Raw genomic sequence first — 25,803 nt, forward strand, 5'->3', positions numbered from 1 at the left:
TCAGCTACACATACTTTTTAGTTTATGTAGAAATAGCGCCCTATGATACATAATGCCCTTCCCCTTTTGGAAAAAAATACTCGAGCACTCTTGGCCCCCTCTTGGTTATGGATCCGCCCTTGAAGGGGGTGAACTTGTTACTTGAAGTCACTGGCTGTGGCGTGCGGAAGCAACAATAATGTGACGTGGCGTATACCGGCCGGTTCCTCGTCTGACTGGTTTAGTTTGGTTATCAGAGCAAGAAAATGCAACAAACTTAATATCTGTCAATAATTTTGCACATGTGGGTTTGACGTCCAGCCGGGGGTTCAGGTGTTTGTTGTGTCCTTGAGCAAGACACTTCACGACTAATTGCATCTAACTGCATCTTGAGCGGGTATATGTGAGAGCAGAAAAGGTCTCTGTGACTAAGTCGGGGTCGGGGTCGGGTCAAGCAGGGTCGGGGGGGGGGGGCGGTTAACCCCCGGCCCATCCCCCTTCTCTCCCCGGCATTCATGAAGCGAAGGCTGCGTTCTCAATACCTAGGTATTTTCTGCAATCACGCAGACCCTGCTTTGTTTTCTAATTTTGTTTTCCAGAGCGGGAGAGTTAGTCAAATACTTCATGTGGTTGATTAAAAAAGATTCCCGTGATATCCAAGTATTTGCAAGGGTCGATAAATGCTTCGTTTTCCCCCAAAACAAACCCAAATAAATTAAGAAGAAAACAAGAGAAAGAAAAGAACCAGACTTGTATCAATTATGTGCAAGTGCCACTTTATTACATTTCACAAGCAAGGTGTGTAACAGATTGAAACAATTCTTTAACAAATATCTTTATATTGAAATCCATTTATATCCATACATCTTTTGAAGGTGTCATGAGTAGGCGCCCTATAACAAACATTTACATTTGTAACTTTGTGTGACAAGTTTTGCCGTCTGCAACTCTCCAGAAGGGGCTTTTCTTTATTGGTTGCTTTTGCGTCACTCTTGTAAAACAATCTGGCCATACATAAATGTGGGTGGAACGTTTTTCGTTTTATGTCTCATTTTAAAGTCCTTTGTTGCTAGAAAAAAGTAACAGTTTTCCAAAACAGCACGGGTCATTTCTATTTCTTCTCATTGGATCGCCGGGAACAAATAAACAATGAAAAGCAATTGCTGACCAATGCAAATAAGTTGATCCGCAAAATTAAGACCACTGCAATTCCTTTCCATGGAAAAGTTTGCCTCATTGACCAGTAACATTGTAACACTCAATTGTGCAGTATTTTTTATGTGTTATGGGTTTTATACAAACTGCATATAATCAAGGCCATTGTTATTTAACACGCCGATGTCTCAATCTCGACTTGACAAGAAAAAGTAAAATAGACATTTAGTTGAAAGGTCCACAAAAATACAGGAATTTGTAGAAGAATTCGAATAATCTATTTATGAAAAAGTCTTGATTTTCGTCTCCAGCTAGAACGAAGCAGCTTTTAAAAACCCTCGAGATATTTGTAGCTAAATATTTTAAACTCATAAACATATTGCACAAAACCCAAGACACCTTACAGGTGTTAATATATAATAAATTAGTTTAATCTTCTGTTATATCTTCCTTTTCTGTATACACCATTTGATAGATAAATATAGCTACATGTATAAATATATTAATATTTTTGTGCACCAATTTAATTCTAGGATAATTGTATGCCTTACAAGTTGTCATATTGCACATCAATTGCAGAGTTTTGCCGGTAAGACTTGAGTTTCAGTAAAATCACAACTTCTGATTGCTGAATTTTTCTGATCATTTTAAATAATAATTCGTCTAAAAATATTTTATAATGTTAAACTTGAAATTCATAATATAACACATTAGCACAACACAAATCTTTAATACAATGAACACAAGCTAGACACCGAATCAATCTATACACAATTTACCGTGAGAAAACTTTTGCTTTCTTCACCAGACATCCTCTGACACTACACGGGACAGGAATATCCAAACTTTCTCATTTCACCCAACTGCACAAATATACACATATAGTTTAAGCACTTTTCTATATATTTTGATATAAAGAATAAAAGGAAAATGGAAAATATCAGGCAATAACAATACAGTACATTTAAATATCTTTTGTTCATCTTTTGAGAATTTATAAACTTTTGGAAAGCACATGATTGGATGAAATGGAAAAAATCTGTATATTTTGTTAGAAAGAATAAAAGGAAAATGGAGAATATCGGGCCATAACAATACAGTACATTGAAATATCTTTTGTTCGTCTTTTGAGAATTTATAAACTTTTGGAAAGCACATGATTGGTTGTAATGGAACAGAAAATGATACATTTGTAAACATATATGGTATTATACTATCAACCTTGTACTGTCGCACACAAATCTAATAAAAAATATTATTTATAAAATACTTTTTTTCCCTGGATGCAAGCACTGTTGTATGTCATCACCCCTAATTGTGGTAGACACCGGTTTATCAATTGTCCAACACGACATGACAAATTAAGTACGGGACAGATATTGCACAAAAACATTCCCTATCTTACTGTTCACTTGTATGCATCGTACTGCTTACTGGAAATTACACATAAATTGTAATGGAATATAATATGGAATACTTCATTTTTATTACAAATATATCTCTTAATCTTAATACAATTTAACTTGACTAGAGCACACACCACACAAATATTTACAATATCTGAAAATAAAGGGAATGTGATCTTTCTAAAGAAGCTCTTCTTTCCGATTGGTCCAAAATGCTATAAATTGACCTAGAGATATGGACTCTACATGTACCTCAAGCTATACGTATTATATTTGAAAGAATGACGTGATCTGTGAGTGAAGTTTTCATTTCTAGCTTTTTTTATTGCACGATTCAGGGGATTTTCACAATGCAGTGCGCCACCCAAGGGCGGATCCAGGGGGGGGCCAAAGGGGGCCATGGCCCCCCCCCCCCAAAACGAAATCAATTTTTTTTTTTTTTATGTGACATCGCAATAACGGCAGGCAATGAGTACACCACCATCTTTTCCTCAAAAAAAAACATTGGTTAAAGTGGTCAGAAATTGCCTCAGATCGCACCACAGAGCATCTAGAATCCAAAAAAAATTTCGGGGCCCTTAAGCGGGCCCCGAACCCCACGCCGTAATTTTTTTGACCCACTTTTTGACATCGCAATAAAGGCAGGCAATGAGTACACCACCATCTTTTCCTCAAAAAAAAAATTGGTTAAAGTGGTCAGAAATCGCCTCATATCACACCACAGAGCATCTAGAATCCAAAATTTTTTCGGGCCCTTAAGCGGGCCCCGAAACCCCACGCCGTAATTTTTTGGACCCACTTTTTGGGGGGAACCAAAAATTTTTTTGGCCCCCCCCAAATTTGTGTTCTGGATCCGCCCTTGGCGCCACCAAGAGTTTGCCATGGAGAGTCAACTTTTCAAGTTTACGGTCGACAAAACATGGCCCATTTGAATGAGTGTCCATAGACAATTTGAGCTAATTTGTTACAGATTTGGGCAAAGCGTTCTGCCGCCTTATCAAAAATATTGATACACAGAAAAGAAAAGGGCAAACATATACTTGAATCATATGCTTACGAAACTACTGACCGGAAAAACGAACAATTTCAAAATGTCCCGCGCTGCGAATTTGTCGACCATCTCCCACAATGCACAGGGAAAAATGAACTCTCTGTGGCAAACTCTTGGTGGCGCACTGCATTGTGAATCGCTTGAATTGGTCACTTAATTGTGTGAGTGTTCCTGGGATCAAAACAAACAGTAATATTTTGACAAATGATGCAGTGAGAGTTACAACGACTGCAGTGGATTCGTGCACATTTTTTGCACACTGTGTCAACAGCATGTCAACTTGGCAATCACTTTTTTTCCAAATTTGGATGCGTTTACTGAAATGTAAGCACTTGCTGAAAGCACAGCTTCTTTATTTTTTACAGGTTATCGCAATTTCTGTTCATGTGAATAACAAGAATAATAATGAAAGCGTCCTCACGTGAGCAGCTAGCCCCATAAATGTGGCCTATTTACTGGACTGCCTCCGTAAACATAGGCCACACATCCACATGTACAAAAACGTGTCGCACTTTGCCAAATTTTGATTTTCGCATTTAGGCTTAGTTTGTAGGATTTTTTTGCTTTAGAAGCATACTCACCCTCTTTATAGGCTAGTCAGAAAGTGCTGCCTTTCAGATGACTAATTTTTGTGAAATTTCATGTTGAAATTTTGATACGCAAACGTGTAAAAATGAATCTGGAAATTTCACGAAAAATATACATCTGAAAAAGACAGCACTTTCTGATTAGCCTATAAAGAGGGTGAGTATGCTTCTTAAGCAAAAAAAACCTACAAACTAAGCCTAAATGCGAAAATCAAAATTTGGCAAAGTGCGACACGTTTTTGTACATGTGGATGTGTGGCCTATGTTTACAGAGGTAGTCCAGTAAATAGGCCACATTTATGGGGCTAGTGAGCAGCAGGCGTCGCCAGCAATGCGTTCCAGACTCCCCCAACTCTTCATGTGTAACCGCTGTGCACGGAGTCCAGAGACTCTCAATATTTAATCAATTTTGATCGTTTGTCAAGGTTCAGGTGATTAATTTTTGGAGCCCGTTGATGCCTCATTGCTGGAGTCATACCCCTCCCCTCGTAAGGTAGATGCTTTGCTCTGACGACCGTCCGATCCGGTCATGGTGCCGCTGCTTCCGTCCGACGACAGCCCCTTGTCTATGTCCTCCTCTGATCGGTCAGAATCGGGGCCCTCTTTGCCATCATTCTTCGCTTTCTGCGGGCTGCTCTCGGGGCCTTTACTGCTTGCATTTGTGAAAACATGACAGCTATGTTAGATTGTGATTTGGTTGACTTTATAGTAATTCTGTACAGGGTGTATTTGTTTAGTGAAAGGGTCTTGTTAGTATATTCTATGTATAATGCCCCACTCACTTTTACGACTGAAGCCCGGTTCATACTTGGCGCGAAAGCGAAAGCGAACGCGAATTTGTGACGTCACGGCGAGTATTCGCGCTGCGAATTCGTAAAAGTTAAACATATTTCAACTTGGGCAAATTTCGCAGCGAATGTTTCATGACGTCAAATTCGCTTCGCATTCGCATTCGCGTGGAGTTTGAACCGGGCTTTAAAGGTAGGGTAGATCATTTGTCGTTTGTGCATTTTTAATTTTTTTTTGAAGCAACAAAAGTACTCAAAATCTAAAGACGGGTGCTTAACAACTAACCCGATGAAGTTTCAGCTCTGTGAAGGTTGTATATTCTAAGAAAACAATATTCTAGGTTTCAATCTAAGATCTCAGTTTCTAGGATCTCGTTTTCAATCCAAAAGTTGCAGAGTCACATTTTGAGTTGCACCCAAAATCAGCGTCCGGGACACGTTCTCATTCAGCCGATTGCAGCTATGCGATGTTACGCACTGAACTGATGAATAATAGCAACCGCGCGCGCGTGTGCGTCATGTCAATGCTTGCGCTCACCCATTCACGGATTCGCCGACTTACAAAACCAACCACTAACAGAAATTTGCATCTTTGGAAATGGCCTTCTTTCATTGTTTTCTTCAAAATGACAGCATGCCAGAAGGACTAATTTCACAGGGAGTCTAGCGCCATTACTATCTTTAAACCAAATAAGTTTTTTTCAAGAATTATGTTGACTTTTTGGATAGCTGCAAATGATTTACTCTCCCTTTAAATCTGAGTCTGGTTGGGTCTGTCTTAAGTCAAGTGAAGCGAATTTTGTGAATACGGCCCTAGGTCCTTACCCATCTTCCTTGGAGGGTGTAGTGGACGGCCTTTGTTCCACTCCCGTCTCCGTGGTCTGAGGCGGGGTGGGCTGCCACTCCAGCTGTCTGGTGCGTTTCTCCTCTCTCTCAACATCGCTGATGCTGCGGGCCATGAGATGCCTCTCCTCTGTAGATTCAATGAAAGCAATCAGTACATGACAAGCAGCCAAGTGCTCAAATTTTGGTGGTGTAACACCCGTTCCGACTGGTGTTCCAAAGACACACCAAACTTAAGCTCGACGTTTGAAATTATGAGGAGCAACTTTACGCAAAAAGAGTTCAGTCAGTGGAAGATTGTGACATAGCGTTTGCATGTCGAAAACCAAATTCTCTTGAGGTCAATTCGAGTTGCTCTAAAAACATTTTCATACAGAGAGAGTCTGGAACATCACCCTGAGATGAATGTTACTCCAATAATTGTATAAGTTGTGCAAAAAGTTATGGCCACTACTCTTAAAAAAAAAGAAGGAAATAATAAGTCAGCAACTTGTAAAAAATAATTGACAAGTAATGGAATGCTGATGTCCCTTCTCACACGAAGATGCTACAGGTTTGGGCATTCAAATGAAAACTGAGCGTAATTTTGTTCAAGTGTGCACTGTGTTTTACAACGGGCTCTTAACAGATTGTGTTCAATGAACAGCCACTTAATCAAGGTTAGTGTAATAAACACAGATGTTGTCATTAGACCTCTACATGGTCCATGCACAAATGACATAAGTACACAAGGCTGATTTCATCTGAATATGCCTAATCCCACAGCGTTTTTGCAAGAGTCACTGGCTAACAAGGGATTATATCAATGAAGAGTTTGACTATCTTTCACTGTTGAGGTGTTACTTATGCACCGAGTCCATCGGACAGAATCTTTCCTGTTGAATAGGGTGACCCAACCTCGTTTCCATGGGCACGATCTTGCTGCGCCATGTTGGTTCCCATCATGCCTTGCACAATCTTAACCCCTGGAATTGTGTAATTCAAATATGCCAAATAGTGGCACATTTAAATAAGGACTACAGTCGCTGTATCTAACGCGCGACACCGTGCTTAAAATTTGAAAGTTTTTTTTGTGCAGAATCAATCCTTTCAAACATGAGATTTTGATGACGCATTTTTTTTTGCAAGGATTTATATTAAATGTACGTACCTCTGTCGTCCCTTTACAACACAAGATACAGGTGTTTTTTTAGGCAAAAACGATGCAGCCAGAATCCATGTCGTTCAGTCATCACGCAGTTTTGAAAAAAAAATGTTCGTACGTGACATGATGCGCAGGAGATATAGAGCGCCTTGTCTTTGAAATACATGCATAGTACGCTCTGAACAGCCCGTTAGCGCTGTTTCCGTATTCCAGCAACCAGGGGTTAGTGAACACGCACGTGCCTACAGAGTCAAAGGCTGAGGTGACCACACAAAACTTACTGATGCCAGAGAAGCTTGACTTGGAGCTGCTCTTCTGCATCTGCTTCCCCTTAGAGCTCCGGATGTCATCCTCATCTTCTTCCAGCGGGATGCTACCGGTCACACTGCTCCTACTGGCCAACTCCCTCTCCGCCTCCTTGTCCCACAGGAGATTCATGTTACCCATGCTCTCCCTGGGCAAGCGGCGATCGCTGCCGTCACCACCGCCGCGACCGTGCTGCTTGCTGCTGACGCTCATCACGTGCAGGTCCTTGAGGTTCGGGGATGTGACGCTGGCGGCCCGGCGCAGGGGGCGTTTGGTGTGGGCCATCCCCTCCCCTCGGCTGGCCTCGGGGTGGCTGTGCTCGTTCTGGGACTCCGAGTCGTCGTTGGAGTGGTTGGGATCCTGTTGGTGCTTTTTGGCCCTCTTGACCACTGGAGTTGGGGTGATGAAGAAATAAACATGTCCAATAACAGGCGTCATGCCAACGTTGTTGTCAATTAGTTATAACAAATCAGGGGAACAAATAAGCAGAAAACCTGTCTTCTTACATATTCCATTCACAATGTAAATCATATCTAGTGTAAATTGTATTCGCAATTCTGCCACTGGCGGCGAGGAGAACAAAGAGAGGAGAGCAAAGGTCACCGCAAAATTGACACATACTAGAGCAGTTGACAAAAGGTCAAACTTACGCTTCTTCCTCTTCTTGCGTTGACCCTTGCTGCCGAAGATGATCTCGTCGGACGAGATGTCGGACTTGGAGTAGTGGGCAACCTCGTCCGGGATATCGTCCAGGCCGCTACGGTAGGAGCCCCTCAGAATGGTGTTGGCGATCTTGTTGGCTCGGGCCACCTCCAGCACGGCGTTGAAGAAGCTGGGCTCCTGGTCCTTATCCTTATTAATCAGGATAGACTCTGCAATCAGCGACTTGCCCCGTCGCTTTTTGCCCTTGGTATCGTTGGCCTGGTTCTTTTTAAGGATCTCTCTGTGGTCCAAAAAAATTGTAAACCATGAAACTGTGAGCAAACGTTTAACATATACTAACAGATGTATTTTGCACCAATTTCGCATTTAATTGCAAAGCACGAATAAAATTCCGACAATAAACTGACAATGTGTAAGATCACTGTGCTTAAAGGGAATATACAGCATTTGCTTTTGCTGTAATTTTCAGAAATGGATGGACATGGGGGTTAGTATTATATAGCAAATATTATTGCACTAACTTGTTTGAAGTTTTGTGTTAAGATGAAACGAAGCAATTTATACACGTCGGGGAATTGTAAGGTCAGAGAACCAGTCTAGCTGCCTTGTACCCATTTATAGGTGCGTAATCATTTGCAAACAAAATGTGGATTAACTAAATATGGTAAATTGGGGGCAGCATTTGAAAAAAGCCTGTTTTTTCCAACTCTGGTTGGCCGACCAGCTTTGGAAATTGATACAAAAATACCACTTTTCTTGAAAATGACAGCACACCAGGTGCAGGATTTTACAGGATGCGTTTGGCCTCGTGGCATGTGAGACATGTAGATGCCCTACATTATTCCTCGTTTCACTCGTGTCCGAAAGACAAATGCACCATTCGTGACACCATTCAACTATGTCCATGATTCAACCAAACTCAACTAACGTACGTGGGAAAATCGGGCAACACGAACAACTGCAAAGAGCTCAAGTGGAGGAGACTGGTTCATGCACGTACGGCGCAAAGTACGCATGACTTCTTTTGTTGTGAATGCGCACAAAACTGCCACGTCTTCGCGTGAGCATCAGACACTGTCGGCAAAGTGTTTGAATGTCCTTCCCAGTGGTCTCCACCAACTTTCTCTTTAAAACCGTTGAGGGGTACTTATGCACAGAGTCCATAGGCAAACATAGCTTGATAGACAAACAAGCCTACCGACTGACAAACAAAGCGACAAACAAACAAACAAGCAAGCAGCCCACCTCGCTTTTCTCTTCAGACTCTCCTGTGCGTTCGGGTAGTTGGTCACAACCTCTTGCAGTGTTCTCTTGTCCAGAACAAACAGATTGGAGTAGCCCGGGGAGTAGACGTCGGCGGTGCGACGGTTACCACATCCTACACTCAGCAAGCTGTCAATGATACCATAAGAATGTTAGCGGGGCAGATAGGGGAAATATTTTTGGGAATTGTTCTTGGTTCTTGGTTCTTGGTTGGTTCATCTCCTAAATACTCCGCGTAGGGATTATACAGGAGACCAGAAACACAGGGGCTAACCCCTTCTCTTAGCGATTGTCACTGGGTTCTTTTACATGCATTGGATTACACAACACACGGGACCTACGGTTTACGTCCCATCCGAAGGACGAAGCAATAATGGTTAAGTGCCTTGCTTAAGGACACAAGTGTCCACCCGGCAGGCTTGAACCCACGCCACTGTTGCCTCTGAAACACCAGAGCATGAATCCAGTGTTCTTAACCGCTAGGCCATGACACTTTGTGCCTTTGATAATACAAGCATGGCATTTGGCACATAGTTAGAATATGTCTTGAGAAAGATATTTGGCTAAAGGGCCATCGCAGATTTGTCCTTTGAAAAAATATAGGTACATGTACAGTAACAAGCAATTTTCAAAATTTTCAAAATGGCTGCCAGTGCTTGTTATTCTACTTATTTATTTTTTTTTCATTTGAAGCAATAAAAGTGATCAAAATCATACAGATGGGTACTTAACAACAAACCTGATGAAGTTTTAGCTCTGTGAATCTCGTTTTCAATTCAAAATTTGCCTAGTCAATGTTTTGAATTGCGCCCGAAATCAGTGTCCGGGACATATTCTCATTCAGGCGATTGCAGCTACGCGATGTCACGCGCTGAACTGACAATAGTAGCAACTGTGCACACCCATTCACAGATGGCCCATTACAGACATAGTGGGGACGGGAGGGGGGGGGGGGGGGGGAGAAAATGCATGTCTACTTTTTGGTACCTTATTTCGCCAAAGTAGCAGCCTGGATGCAGTGTGGCCAGCACTGTTCGGTTGTTCTGTCCACCCAGTACCTGTGCCACGCCGTTCTTGATGATGTACATCTCCTTGCCAACTTCACCCTGAAAAATCAAAGAAAAAAGAAATCGATTGCATGATATCATTGTACTTATGTAAAGGCAACTTGGGACTTTTGAATTCACAGTGGTATAGTACTACCGTGCAGTGGTATAATAATGCCGTGTCAGCCCGGAGAAACCACTATATGTGCAGTGCAATATGGACCGTGCAATACTGGACAATGCCAAACTGTTGTTGCCATGGATCTACCTATCAGAATTGAGGACTTGAGTTTGCGTGAAGATAAAAGTTGCATCACCGTGTTGATTGGCAGAAGACATTATTGGCACAGAAGAGTGATCTTAAAATGACTTGAAACAAAAATGTGACCTGTTCTGTCAAAATCGGACTTTTCTGGGCATAAGGTCGAAAATGATATTTTTACATATTGTTAACATATGTTCTTTTTCCTTTTAATAGGTGGTTTAATTTTTGAAACCGGTCATTCCTGGGCAGAGTTATGCTATTTTGAAGTTCATTGTGTCGAAAAGTAGAAAACGGAGAAAATGGCCACGAACGTCACAAAGCAGTTATTTCTTTAACTGATATACCTTATCAAAATCATCAAAAAAAGTATATGTATCGTTCAAATTAGGGTTTCAAACTTTTATAATATATTTTAGACATGTTCAGGATTACAAATATGCAAACATTTGAAAATCGATAAAAATCACCCCCACAGCGTTTTTGGCTGTATCTCAATTTCAACCTCTGCCCAGAAGCGTCTGCTTTTGACAGAACAGGTCACAAATAACCTCAACTGTTAAAAAATCAGTCTTGGTTTTCTTGTTGTTCATTGTTGTTATTTTCTGTTATGGCATTACCTTGCGGCAGATGTAGTCACCAGGCAGAAACAGAACGGGTCGCAGTTTCAACACCAAATCACGTAACAGCATCTTATCGCAGTCCTGAAAATGGATAGAATGAAAGTATTCTTAAGTTAGAATATGCTACTTTAAAATCCATGGTGTCCCTCCCCTGATTTTTTTGACAATTATTAAATTATATCAGTGTGGGAAACTGAACAGAACAACGTAGCAATTTTCATTCAGCATTAAAAATAAATCTGCTGAAAAAAAAGCCTTTCTGCTGAAAAAATTGAGCCTTTCTGAGTAGGGAGGGGGTTTCCAATCTTTAAGAATATTGTCCAAAAAAAATAATATGAAAGTATTCTCAGAGTCTGTAGCCATAATTTTGCATTATTGCAGATTCGTTCTTCATGCGAATGCGATATGAATTTGACATCATAAAGCATTCGCTATGAAATTCGCTATTGAAATGTGTTCCACTATTGCAAATTGCAGCGCGAAAACTTGCCATGACGTCAAATGTTCGCGTTCGCGTTCGCATTCGACAAGTATAATAGGACATGTACGATGTCCTATTACTGCTGGAGATAAGAAAAGAAACGTGGAATTTTGGGGACATGACATGATAGAAAGCTATATGCACAAATAATGTACATGTACATTTCCATCATTATTTTATGTCCCTTCATGACAGTTTCAATAAATCTACTACGGGCTGAGCTACAGTTGCCACAGGAACATGCGGCATGTCTGTGAAAGCTGGGGACATCTCTTCCAATACAACCATACCCTCTTAGGCCAAAAAAAAAAAGTCTCCGGTTTCTGGTATGCGCGCGCGTCGCCGTAGCTATGCACGTTGGCAAAATGAAAAAGTTTTTTTTTCAATGAAAGATGATGTCTCAAAACCGCCAAACTCACTGGTTTGACTGGAATCCTGCTGCTGCACAATTTTAACGTGTTTTTAGATTGGGTTATGGTCGAGAATAAGCTTCATGTGGCCTCTCTGGACTCCCATATATTTCCACTGAGTTTAGTCGGGCACCATTTGCAATCATCAGCCGACATTTGAAGCAAAAAAATCAGGTAAAAAAAAAAAAAAAGCCGCGTCGCCGCACCACTTTTTGGGCAAGCTCCATACCAGAAACCGGAGACTTTTTTTTTTTTGCCTTACAATGGGTTTGTTAAAAATCGATCTTTAGACAGAGAATTGAAAAGTTGAAGCTTAATAAACAGGTGTTCAATATTTCGAGAAAATGTGAGAAAGGGAACATTTCTGAAAACTGACCTGAAACAGGGAGACTTTGCTGAGTGTGTCCATGTGAACGTGGATGGCAATATCTGTCTGCATCTTGATCGGCACGTTCTTCATGATTTCCTTCTCATCTGAAAAAGAAAAAAAAGAAGGAATATTTAAGAAAACACAAATATCAACAGAATAATAATTAAACTCAATTGTCTGATTTAACCCTAGGGCACAAACGGCACCCTAGGAGGTGTATGGCCTAGTGGTTAGGGTTCGTGACTCATGATCAGAGGGTCAGGGGTTCGAATCCAGCCGCTGGCTACATGTTGTGTCCTTGGGCATGCCACTTCACCCCACTTGCCTCTCTCCACCCAGGAGTACAAATGGGTACCAGCATTAGCTAAGGAGTAACCTGCGATGGACCAACGTGGCCATGAGGTCGTGGGTTCGAAACCACCCGCGTTACAAGCTTGTGAAATTTATCTTGCAAGCTCTCTGCCAGTGCTTAGTAAAAGGTCTTCATGAACAACATAATATGAAGCCTTCACAGTGAGGGCATATAATTCCATCATAGCAATAGTGGTATTTCTGGGTGTTTACTGAGTAGTTCTCTACGATCCCAGGAGTACATGAACCACAGACGGACTCTTCTCTGCACGCTCTCGGGGATCTTCCAGATCTTCAGCAGTGACATGGTGTTGTCCATGCGACGACGGAACGCCCCCTTGGCCGCCCCTGATGCGCCTACAATGTCTCGCATCTAGAAAATAAACATTTCACTCAGTCAGTCCAAAAACATCCACTTTTTTACAAAGAGACGGAAATACATATATACATCAGTAATGATAACCTTCTTTATTTTCTACTTTTCAACTTTTTGCTTTAGAGGGCGCATGCAATGGAATTTGTTTTAATGCAATCCTTGAAAATGCACCTTTGTGTCCCATTAAACCCTATTTTCAATTTCCGTTTTCCTATTTTCGAGGGGGAGTGTGGTGCCTTTTTGGTTTTTATGCTAACGAAAATTTCCATATTCATGAGCAAAAGTGTGTCACTTTAGGCAGAAACCTCAATGTTACAGCTATATCAGCACTAAAAGTTGCCAGAATTTCGGATTTTTTGCTGTCGTGAATTTTCTTTTCTTTGGTGATTGGTTGTTGTGTCAGTGCATGGCTGTAAGCCAGTGAGCAAATTTTTCTCACAAATTTTTTAAATTAGCAAATTTTTGGGTTCACAATTTGAATGGAGAACTGAACAGTGTCACCCTGAAATGACATCACAGCAACAGCGTCAGTTGTCCGGAAAAGCAAGGACAATTTTAAACATTTAAAGAAGTGCACTTTTCAATAAAATTAACCAAAAAGGGATGTCAAATTGTTTTCAAAGAGGAGTAGAAAGTTGCACATAATGTGTTCCTCAGAAAAAATCATCCCATGAACCCTTTAAAACATTGTGCTTAACTTTTCTGACTCGCTTTCATGAGCAAAACGTAATTAATTTCTCAATTAAGTTTCAACAGTTTGGATTTTCAGTTTACTACATACAAGCAAACATAAATGAGAAGCACTGAATTTTTCAACACCTCATTTTAAAATACAAGCTAAATTTCACCTGTACCAGATGGACATCCAAGAGGCCCGCTGAACCAAATTTTCAAGAAATTAGAATTAAGTTTGATGTTTAATAATTAACAATTATTTATTAACTTGTATAGCGCAAATTACCGAATAACCCCTATTTACGCAGAATTTTCGGCGGTGAAAATTTGAATAATTTTCGCACGGAATCACGATTCCTTTGATGGAATCGGAATCGATTTCAAAAATGATGGAGTCCCCCAAGCCTAGTGTCAAATCTTGTCACCCGGTCACCTGTCCAATGATGGTTGCAAACACGAATACGCCGACCATGAAATCTATATTCATGAAGAAGATCTCAAACGTCGTCTCTGGAACTGGGAGGTTGCCAATGGTGATCAGGGTCTTTGTCGCTCGATACAGGCAGCGGATGTAACTAAAAACAAGATTAGTCAAAAAAAGGAACAAATTTGAGGAATTAGGCATTTGGTATGAGTAGAAACAAATTGGGCTCTAGCAGGGTTCACCCTTAACTTTTTTTCTTCATTAGCCAGCCGGATTAGTGAACAAGACTCATAACTAGCCCGTGGGCCTTTTCACTAGTAGGCAATATAATTTTTGTGTTAATCTTTGCAACTTTTAGTTTTTCTTTTCTATATACGTTTGTGATTTCGGAGCAACCGCACGGAAAAAGCCGAAAGCACGTCGAATATATCATATTATTTTATTTCAGACTGGCTTTAAAAAAGACAAAAAATTGGAAAATCTGCAGCTACGCGTGAAAAGTTTCATACCTTATCTCAATAACTTTGACTCGCCAGGCAGGCTACTAGAGAATGGTTTTGACTAGCCCGCCGCTGTTTTGACTCGCATTTGGCTAGCGGGCTACCACGGGCTCTAGATGATACAAATGGGTCATTCTATAAATTTAGGTTCCAAAGGGTGACATTTTTCCTGTTCCTGTGACCATGGTACATTAAGAATGATTTTTATTTGTTGGGTACGTAGTTTACTATTTATAATCTTTCTTAGAGGACGACTCAATTAAGAAGTGCATCAGAATTATAAAACCACGATGTCACCAACTATGCCGGGGAGGGGGTTTCTCCACCTGTCTCCCGATTCCGAACGGCAATACTCTTGTCGTTTGTCACTCTGGAGTGTACTCATGTTAACATGAGTCACTCGCTCGAATCCAGCCTGCAAGGCAGTACTTACGCATTGCCCAGGCCATCGTAGACCCAATCGTTGGTTTTGATACCCTCCCATGTTGAGATGACATAATAGCAGCATGTGTTCAGATGGATCATGTAAAGCAGGTAACCGATGGTTTTCACAACTCTGCAAAGTCCAAGACAAACACACAAAGAAAAAGATTTCAAAGACATGGACTGTCATGGCCTAGCGGTTAAGAGCACCGGACTCATGTTCTGGTGTTTCAGACGCAACAGTGACGTGGGTTCGAGCCCGCCGGCGGACACTTGTGCTCTTAAGCAAGGCACTTAACCATTATTGCTTCGTCCTTCGGATGGGACGTAAAGCCGTAGGTCCCGTGTGTTGTATAATGCATGTAAAAGAACCCAGCAAACGCTTATCGATAAGAGAAGGGGTTTGCCCCGGTGTTTCTGGCCTCCTGTATAAACTCCCACGTGGAGTATTTAGGAGAAGAACAAACCAAGAACCAAGAACATGATAATGGAACATTCCAAAGTTGGCCATTAAATACAGTGGTGTACCCAGTATTTGGCTGGGGGGGGGGGTTAAAAGTTTGAATTTTTTTCAAAAAACGTTGCTCAAAATTTAAAAAAATGAATGAAGATGAGAATAGCACAGAAGTTCGACCGAATTTGTTTTGTATGCTTTCAATGCACATTACATGTTATCTTGAATGTGCCAGTAGTCGGGAAAAAAAAATCACTTATACACTTAATAAAGTTTTTCAGTCAAAATACTCTTTGGAGAATCTTTCTGGAATGTTATTCCTCTCCCCCAATTTCTAAACATAAATACAACACCGTAGAAAGGAGCTACGAACCTGAAGACGTTGGCCGATTTGGATTTGTTCTCAAACTTCTCCACAAACTCGTTGTAGCTGTGAACTTTGAGAAGTCGGGGCAGACGGAGGATTGGCTTGATGCCGACGGCAAAGTAGATGAAATCCAAGGGAAGTAGACACAGCACATCAAACTGTAGAGTAAGATCAGTTGGAATGAGCTGAGCAAAATGACTCAAACCAAGTCGCATTGAACCAATCCATGCATTAACCCTAACCACCCCAACTCCATCAAAATCCATCCCTCATTTTGGTGGATTTTGGGGGACTTGGTCCAGAAGGCCTGGCGTGACTAAATATTGATGGAGTATGATGGACTTGGGCCTAATGGCCTGAAGCAGTGCTAGGGGTATCCGTTTGATTTTGCCCAGCTTCCTGTACTGCTATTGTGATAAAAGCCATGTTTAGCAAGTCCATGAATGTCAACCAGTGCGTCAGTGGTGGATCGCATTATGTCATTGTTCGATGCAACAATTAAAAAAAGGGCACTCATTTATAATAAAAAAGGGCACTTGTGAAAAAAAGGGCAAATCTTTACAAAATATTGAAAGGAAGTAAATACGCCTTCAAATGAATATACCTTGAACTGCAAGCACTTTGTGTAATGTTTCCTCATCAACACCTTGTCTCTCTGGAATTTGAAAACATAATGATAAATGTCACTTGTTGGGTCTCTAGGAATGCTGCATAAATGTAAAAAAAATAAATAGGGCAAATCTAGGGAAGGTGCATAAACCTAAGTTTAAAAACCAAGCAAATTTGAGATGAAACAGATTTCAAAGAGCTCTTTAAGGTAAATTATATCATTTGCCTTTTGTGAATTTTTTCCTTTGAAGCAATAAAAGTGCTCAAAATCTAAAGAAGGATGCTTAACTAACCTGATAAAGTTTTAGCTCAGTGAATGTTGTATATTCCTAGAAAACAATATTTCTAGGATGTCAAATTTAATTCAAAAGTTGACGACTCATGTAGTGAATTGCACCTAAAATTAGTGTCCGGGACACGTTCTCATTTCAGCCGATTGCAGCTGGGCGATGCCACACACTGAACCGACGAATTATAGCAACCGCGCTCACGTGTGTGTTGGAAATTTACGAAAATGTGTTTTTATACGAATCTTTGGAATTGATAAATTCTTCTATTGTTTTTTTTTTTCAAACTGACAGCATGCCAAAAAGAATAATTTCACACCGAACTACGCAAACATGCATTCTGAGCCATGCTGTTATTTGGGTCGAAATTGGTCAAGTGACCCATTGGTGTGTTAAAAGTACACCAGGGGAAGTGGAAAGGAAACCGTGACTGTTTGTGACCTTTTAAACAGTAGGGGGTTAAACCAAGTATGATTTTAAATTTTTCGTAAATTTTCGAAAATTTTCCTAACTACTTTTTGGATAGCTGCCAATGATATACTCTACATGTACCTTTAAATAGCATAATAATAATAACAATAATAGCAGGTACTTATATATCGCTTTTAAAGGGAATATACAACATTTGCAAACATCTAAAAATAAAACTACCAAGTTTTTGCGAAATACCTTAATAAGACGTTGGTAAATGACAGTATAAAGCATCCTGTAAAATTATGGCACCTGGTATACTGTCATTTTCAAGAAAAGTGGTATTTTTGTATCAATTTCCAACGCTGATCGGCCGATCAGCGTTGGAAACAACTGGCTTTTTTTTCAAATACTGGACCCAATTGACCATTGCACTTGTTTGCAATCGATTACAAACCTATGAACGGGTAAGAGCCAGCTTGACTGGTTCCCTGACCTTACAATTCCCCAATGTATGTAAACTGCTCTGTTTCTTCTTATATGGAGTCAGGGAACCAGACTACAGGAAAATGATCGTTTTTCTTGGTTTTTATAGCATTTTCGAACCCAAAACCTCCAAAAAGTCAGTGTAACTATATTTGCTTTATATTTCCAACCCCCCAATTCCATCCATTTCTGAAAATTACAGCAAAAGCAAATGATGTATATTCCCTTTAACAAAGATCAAGCGCTTAACATTATTATTACCCCTGATCATTGGTTCAATGAAACAATCCAAATACCATCTCAGCTCCCTGGGGAGTATACAGCTCGATGCAGCCTGTTAGGCGCAAGGAAGCTAATTCAATCACAATAACCATCTCTGCCCTCACAGGTACCCATTTACTCCTGGGTGGCACATGACACTATGAAAACCGCATTTTAGAAGAACATTGAGAGGGTGATTAATTAATCATGGTTTAAGGCTAATTCTCACAAACTTTTACCTGGATCTGACCATTGTCAAAGAAGAGCAGTCGGGTATGTAGGATGATGTCAAGGAAGTAGATGAGATCACCCAGATAGTCAAAGTAGAGCCAGCTGGTCTCTTTCCCAATGGTCTTTTCCGGGAAAGACGCTCGTAGGAAGATGGAGACGGCGTTATAGATGAAGACCATAGCTACCAGACACAACCAGGCCAACCACATGCCTCCTAGGTACGGCAACAATCAGAGAACAAACCATGCATCTATATCAAAGGTACACAGAATGGGGTGCTGTGGTCCAATGGTTACGGTGTTCGACTCGTGTGCCGTGGTACATGGGTTCGAATCCTGACCGTGGGAACATGGTGCTTGTGCTCTTGAGCAAGGCACTTTACCATTATTGCTTCGTCCTTCGGATGGGATGTAAAGCCGTAGGTCCCGTGTGTTGTGTGATGCACGTTAAAGTACCCAGTAACACTTATCGCCAAGAGGAGGGGTTTAATTGCCCCGGTGTTCTGGCAGTGGCTGCAATATGCGCCGCAGCACCTTGTTAACCCTTAGGTACGACTTAAAGGGTCTCATATTTGTCATAAACTTCATATACCTGTCTTAATAATAGACATAATTTTCAGCGCCTTGAGTACCAAATTGTTGGTAGATAGCTGCGCTATATAAGACTCTGGTATTAGAATCATTTGCTTTTGTTCAGTTTTCTCATTTGAAGCAATAAAATTGCTCAAAATCTTAAGTACTGTAGGGTGCATAAGAAGTAACCTGTTGAAGTTTTATCTCATTGGCTTATATACAAGTTGAGGAAAAAGAGAAACAAATATTTTGTTGTTTGCACAATTTCTGGGGGACTTGTAACCAATTCATTGCTAATTCTCAGAAACAAAGTGTGCCCCACACACACCATTTTTGAACACCTTCAATTACTGTTTTCTTCCAATCGAAACCAATTCGGAATAATTTACTGGAAACGTTTGTTTAAAAATTTAAAACGTATCCATATTGCCATTCAGGGCTGTTCCGATTTAAATCGATTGAAGAAAGTATAAAACAAATCATTCAAAAAAATCAAAAGTTAGGTCAAAGTTGAACAATAATGTAAGAGCTTTGAAAGAATTTTGGCCCCAATGTAAATACACTATTAAATAAATGTTATCTTGTGGGTCATATTTTATCCAGTGTGATCTTCTGGCAGTTGATATGTTCTGGTTGGGTACACTGTTAACAACTTCGAAATGAGTGTTGTGTGCAAATCGTTGATTCATGCATGGATGCAAGGCACGTTACATATTCCTAAAGAGGGTTTAATTAAAGAAGTAGTATCCAGACAGTACATCATTAAAGCTATAGTCCATCATTTGCAGCCATCCGAAAAGTAACTGGCGTAATTTTTGTTGAAAAACATATTTGGTTGAAATGGTAAGGGGACTAAACTCCCTGTGAAATTATTCTTTCTGGCAAGCTGTCATTTTGAAGTAATCAACGAAAGAAGGCCTTTCCAACGGTGCGTCTTAAGACGCACCGTAGGAAAATTTAAATTAGTAGTTCGTTTTGTTATTCGGCAAAGCGCGCGCAACTTTTGATTTGAAATTGAGATCCTAGAATGCTGTTTTTCTCGGAATATACAGCTGAAGCTTAGCTGAAACTTCATCAGGTTAGTTGTTCAGTATCCTTCATTAGATTTTGAACACTTTTGTTGCTTCAAACGAACAAAATGCACAAATTACAAATGATGGACTATATCTTTAAAGAAGTAGTATCTGGACAGTACATTATTAATCACAATGTGGTTACATGTACATTCAGCAAACTTCGCTGTTTCCACAATCAAGAGTCTATAGCCAATAAAAACTACCCCTGGCCACTACCTGTTGGGTCGATACAGTCCGGTGGTTTGAACTTAGCCATCAGGTTGCGCAGAGTGACCGCCCGGCAGCAGCCCCAAAATTTCTTGACTTGGATCTCCGTGGTGACGTCTGTGGCGCTGCTGGGAGCAAAGGAGTCCAGTCGCTTGCGAACGTTGGTTGGAGCTGCCAGAGAAAACATCAAGACATTTGTAGTTTCTTTAGGAATGGAGTGTCATGGCCTAGCGGTTAAGAGCACCGCACCGGACTCATGCTCTGGTGTTTCAGAGGGAGCAGAATGTGGGTTCAGCCCGGGTCTGGACACTTGTGCCCTTAAGAAAGGCACTTAACCACTATTGCTTCGTCCTTCGGATGGGACGTAAAGCCGTAGGTCCCACGTGTTGTGTAATGCAATGCACGTCAAAGAACCCAGTGGCACTTATCGCTAAGAGAAGGGGTTTGCCCCAGTGTTTCTGGCCTCCTGTTAAAACTCCCCTGCGGAGTCCTTAGGAGAAGTACCAACCAAAAGTTGGATTCCATTGTACCATTGGGAATGTCAGAAAGGGGTACCAGTTTTCACAGGGTAGGGTTGTCACAAGTCCTCACAAGTTAATCACAAGTCGTCACAATTATTAAAGTCTATCACAAATCAATCACAAATCAATCACAAGTCAATCACAAGTCAATCACAAGTCAATCACAAGTCCTCACCTGTAAAAAAAAAATTATTTTATCACGCTCGATAACAGACACTGTAAACTTTGACATCGATTTGTGAATTTCAAAATTGTCCTCTTGTTTTTTTTCCCATACCTGGGGGTGCAAGTGTAGCCGATACAGTGGAGATGGGCGTGACCTCATTGCGTCCCACTTTCTTGGCTCGTTGAGTGACAGTCTTGACAAGATTTTGGAGTTTCTGTCGAGTGTTAGCGGCAACTGTATCCTCATCCAAGCTGAGTATTAGATCATGGAAAAAAAGTACATTATCAAAACAAACTTGACAATGTTATTTGTGACATAATCGGTGCTTATGTGCTTTATACCATTGAAGGTCTCAAAGCGCTTTACAATTATTACCCCTGTTCATGGGGCCGATTTCATAGAGCTGCTTAAGCACAAAATTTGCTTAAGCACAAAAACGTCTTGCTTAATAAAATCAGGTTACCGGCCAAAACTCCATGCGATTGTTATGCTAAGTAACCAACCGCTAAATACCAGTCACAAGCAATGTACATCGCATGGAGTTTTGGCCGGTAACCCAATTCTACTAAGCAATGTTTTTTCGTACTTAAGCAAATTTTGTGCTTATTAAGCAGCTCTATGAAATTGGGCCCAGGCCACGAGACCAGTGTTTCTGCAGCAGCTCTAGATCAGTGCAATCTAGGGTCTACCTTCACAGGTGCCCAGTTATATACCTGGGTGGAGAGAGGCAATTGTAGTCAAGTGTCTAGCCCAAGAACACAAACACCATGTTCCCAAACCCAATATTTGTTAAAACCCAATATTTGTCTAAATTCTCTATCCAGTATTCTTCATCAAAGTCCCCTTCACTTGTACATGAAAAATTCTAACCTGTTGCTCATACAGCTCATATCGCTCATACTGCTGATGGAGCTGACCGCGGAGGGTCGCTTCTGAAACCAGCGGCTCATCCCCCAGGACGGCGAGCGACTGCCGGAGCTCAACAACAGGTCAGAGTTCTGCAACGACGAGGTGCGGAGGGCCGGGGAGTGACCGTTGGACCCGCTGGTCCCCTGGGGATCCGAGGACTTGACACCCATGGCTGAGATGGGGCTGAGGTGATCCATGGAGCCCGGCAGACTGAAGCGCTTGTGCATCACGTCCTGAGAGTGCGGCAGGCCGAGGGATTCAAGGATAGGCTGGACCGGACTCCTTTTGGGGATTGGATTGAAAGTATCGAGAATTAAAATCTGTGAACAAGGGCAGGATTTTTCAAGATCAATTCAGTGGTGTAAGACATCTGCACTAGAAAAGCAGGAGGTCGAGGGTTCGAGTCCCACCCGAGTGATTTTTTTCCAACTTTCACTCGGGAGGTAGCACACTGAGTATACAGTGTTTAAACGTCGGTGAAGGGCAAAAACCCAATTTGGAAGATAAATTCAGCTTGCCTGGACCGTAATTCATGAATGTGTACGTTGGCAGAATGGGAGATTTATCCGTATCCCTACCCCACCAGCCTCACACTTAAAAAAAATTGTCCTTGTTTCCCCCCCCCCCCCCTCTTCTTTTGACATCAATGTCAACAGTTACCAAATTACAATTGCAAGCAATTTTAGGAATTTTTGTAAACCAAATTCATTCCTTTACAACAAATGACCTAAATTAACAATTATGTTCATGTTTTGTAACCTGGTAGACCATCCATCAAGAATTGTGGGGTTTTGGTTTTTTTGTTTGGCCTTAAGAGCGAAGTTGCTTGGTGGTTACTTCCGAGATTACCGAAACATCAAAGCAAGGTGCGTCCAGTATGCAAACAGAAGCTTGATCAAAGCCGTTAATTTCTTCATCATTCTCTCCCAAACCCCCAGAAAAAACTGACCTGACTGCTTGACTCAGGTCCCCTGTTGAGCTGAAGACAGAAATATTTGAAGGGCAAGGGCTTGTTGACAAAGCACTATGATAGCCATCATGGTCCGAGGACAAGTGGCTCAAACTGCTCTGCTCTGTGGAAGCATTGGGCAATTAAGGTTTTATTATAAAAATGAAACACGGTTTTGAGATTGGATGGTCGATATTAGCTCCATGTGGTAGTTGACATAACTAGTTCCCGAGATCCTAGAAAATCAAGATCCTAGATTGCTGTTTTCTCGGAATAAACAGCATTCAACTGAGCTAAAACTTCATCAGGTTAGTTGTTAAGCACCCTTCTTTAGATTTTGGGGACTTTTGTTGCTTCAACCGTTGGAAATCACTTACATTTCTTGATTTCTTCTAAATTACAGCAGCCAGATGGAATGATTTCACAGGGTGTTTAGTACCAGTAGGATCTTTAAACCAAGTAAGCACGATTTGATAATAATTTTGCTCAATGCAAAATGGCGCATTTACAGGCTCAATTCTGAGGCAATTTTGTCAGTGTTTTTAATAAACAGATCTAAAAATGTAACCTTTTAAAACAGTTGAAAAAAACTAGACACAAATTGATGAGGTTTTCTTTCTGAATTCAATGATTTATTTCTTCCTGTCCGTTCAACTTTGCCGTATCCCAATAATATTTTGACTCGCCAGCCAGGCTACTTAAGGAATAGTTTGACTAGCCCGCTGCTGTTTGGACTAGCATTTGGCTAGCGGGCTACCGCTAATTTCGAACCCTGATGTTGACAAAGTCTTTAAGAGAGATTTGTAGGCGAATGTGTGGTCAACTAATTGAATTTTTACAAGTCACTGCATATTTCCACCTTTTTTTTATCACGCGTCGGTGGAGGGCGTCAACATCATCACATGCAGTGACATGTGAACATTCACTAAGTTGGCCTCATATTCGTCTACAAATCTCTCTTAAAGACTTTGTCAACATATTCCTTATTGTGGTAATCCTTACTTTTAGGACCCCGTTCCTATATAGGAAGGGAAAGACTCACCAAAACAGTTGACTAAATGACACTCAAAATTGACATTCTGATAATTGGCACATCTGAACAATTGGCAATGACACCTTCTTGACTTCTAAAGACTGCTTTAGCCTGCAAAAGTCACTTTGGAACTGGACAGACATCTGCAAAAGTCAGTTTTGAACAGAACTCGTAAAAAATAGAGGTGTCCTAAAAGTAAGGATTACCCTTATTGTTATCACATGAAACTATACTTTCTGAGGTACAAGGTAAGCACAATTTTTAAAGAAAGTAATTTTTTTTCTGTTTCAAAAGTAGCGTCAGGATGCAACATTCTCTCCCAAATAAAGATAATGCTTACTGCCGCTTGAAGCACCCTCCACTTGTATGGGAGAAATGGCCCCTCCATCGGACAAGTAACCCGCATTGGAGAAACCCCCAATCTCATCGTGGTCCGAGGTGACAATGTCCACCCCGTGGTGCTGGGAGTGGCCCAGTGGGGGTACCGACAGGCGGATCGTGGGCGTGGTGGCCTTGGGGACCGGGGGCAGGCGGGTGGTGTTGCCCAGCAGGTGCAGGCTGTGCAGCTCCATAGTCTCCAGCTTCTGGGTGGAGGCCATGGTTTTGATGGGCTCCAACTTTTGGGGCGGGTGCTTAACGGGCTGGTCGGGGAGCGACATCCACTTTATCTGTGAATACACAAAAAACGATAATAAATAACATAACAAGTTTACAACAAATATTATCAATAAAACAAATCAAAACAACAAAACTTAAGGCCAAGTAAAAGAAAAAAGGCCAGTTGATCGTCTGGGTTTTTTTTTTCAAAAAGAGGAGGAAAAAGGGCCGTTTTATTTTTTATTTATTTATTTTTTCAAGATGGTCGCCAAGTATTTAAATTAAAAATGGCCGCCTACTTCAGTTCAAAATGACCAGCTTTTAATAAGCTATCCTAATAGTAAGTAGAGTCAAAATATTCATGTTAATCATGTTCCATGTACTTTATTAAAGCAAAATACAAGAAAAAGTTAGCTTTCTGAGGTGAGAAAATAGAAAAAGGATGTGGTTTCAATAAAAGATGCGGGCGCACCCGGGCGGGACAATGTCTTTGTCCAAATGGCAATCTGGAGGTCGCGGGTTAAAAAAAATCTCCTTCATTTATATTTTAAAAAATTCCAGACGAGAAACAACTTTCTTTCCTTGGCGTAACGTTAAGTCCTTATACTTTAATTATCCATAGACATAGTGGCTATTGTTTCGGCAGCCGAAATGTGATTTTCATCTGCTATCATTACAGCTTTACAAAAACCCTGTCGGGAATCTATAAAAAAGCCCTACCGACTAGAAAGCTTTGGTAGCGCAATTGTTTAAATGCTTGACAACCATGCCGAAGATCAATTACTAGACCCTTTGCCAATTGTTTTTGCTTTTAATACTTTCTTTTACTTTTATGTTTTTAATCAAATTGTACCAGATGGGAACCAGATGGTTGATTTACCACTGCATTAATTATACTGTTGTCATCATCATTCATCATATCTCCAATCAAGAAATATAACCCATTGTAACTAACACTGTACATATTCATTTGATATCGTCTTTTTATTAAAATTTAAATAGAGTACAGTTTTAAAGAACCATATATGGAGCTAAAGTAAAGAATAAGGCCTAACATTTATGACATGTTCTGATTGATTGTAGCACAAAAAAAAAAACAGAACACAAATCACTGCTCTTGCGCTTGCTCGGCTCCAGAATCCAAAATCAAAAACCACCTTGCAGTCTAGTCCTTGTTACTAATTCATGCCCATTTTATTCCATGCACTGAACACCTAACAATCAGTAGTGGGTACTGGGAAGGCTAGTTCAAGACTCCAAAAAAATAGGGAGCTTACCGTCGTACCGATTAGATGTTGGACCACCGTTTATCTCCGTCCATGTTATGTGTCGTCATCTCATCTGACATGACGAAGATGTCTTCTTCATTAACATAATCGGCATGGCAACTAATGAGATGATCGTTGGAAGATGCGGAGGTTGCATGCCTCGTGTGTGGATGAGGACTCTTCCTACGCGCACTCATCCAACATGCATGATGTCCAATTAATTATGATAAACATTGAATAGCGCCCTCAAGCGGAATGTTTATTGTTGCCATG

At 40.9% G+C, this 25,803-nt stretch overlaps 1 protein-coding gene across 3 annotated transcripts; it reads right to left on the reverse strand.

Annotated features, from left to right (window-relative positions):
• Positions 1-4,455: 4,455 nt before the first annotated feature.
• On the reverse strand, positions 4,456-25,798 carry LOC119739283 (cyclic nucleotide-gated cation channel beta-3-like). Of its 3 annotated transcripts, none has more exons than XM_038214158.1 (20): positions 25,548-25,798; positions 24,006-24,333; positions 22,633-22,756; positions 21,645-21,965; positions 20,886-21,025; positions 20,097-20,258; positions 18,241-18,446; positions 16,552-16,602; positions 15,954-16,105; positions 15,137-15,259; positions 14,213-14,354; positions 12,942-13,101; positions 12,384-12,481; positions 11,114-11,197; positions 10,173-10,291; positions 9,168-9,314; positions 7,910-8,202; positions 7,235-7,648; positions 5,792-5,939; positions 4,456-4,830 (listed from the first exon to the last, which is right to left on the reverse strand). In XM_038214158.1, the coding sequence occupies exons 2-20, from the start codon at positions 24,322-24,324 to the stop codon at positions 4,614-4,616; spliced, it is 3,420 nt and encodes a 1,139-aa protein (XP_038070086.1). In that variant the 5' UTR covers positions 24,325-24,333; positions 25,548-25,798; the 3' UTR covers positions 4,456-4,613. The 3 variants fall into 3 exon arrangements, with proteins under 3 accessions (XP_038070086.1, XP_038070087.1, XP_038070088.1); XM_038214159.1 differs by having other exon boundaries at positions 25,540-25,798; XM_038214160.1 differs by having other exon boundaries at positions 4,456-4,827; positions 25,548-25,797.
• Between the last annotated feature and the right edge of the window lie 5 nt (positions 25,799-25,803).

Source organism: Patiria miniata, unplaced genomic scaffold (genome assembly GCF_015706575.1).
Source record: "Patiria miniata isolate m_02_andy unplaced genomic scaffold, ASM1570657v1 HiC_scaffold_30, whole genome shotgun sequence".
NCBI classification, from domain to species: Eukaryota; Metazoa; Echinodermata; class Asteroidea; order Valvatida; family Asterinidae; genus Patiria; species Patiria miniata.

Bases quoted from the DNA above. Each gene is read 5' to 3' on its own strand.
- LOC119739283 (XM_038214158.1), bottom strand. From the start codon at position 24,324: ATGTCGCTCCCCGACCAGCCCGTTAAGCACCCGCCCCAAAAGTTGGAG. The intron at 21,026-21,644 runs GTTAGAATTTTT...TCTAATACTCAG, and splicing joins ATGAGCTGTATGAGCAACAG to CTTGGATGAGGATACAGTTG. The intron at 8,203-9,167 runs GTGGGCTGCTTG...TTTGGACCACAG, and splicing joins AGTCTGAAGAGAAAAGCGAG to AGAGATCCTTAAAAAGAACC.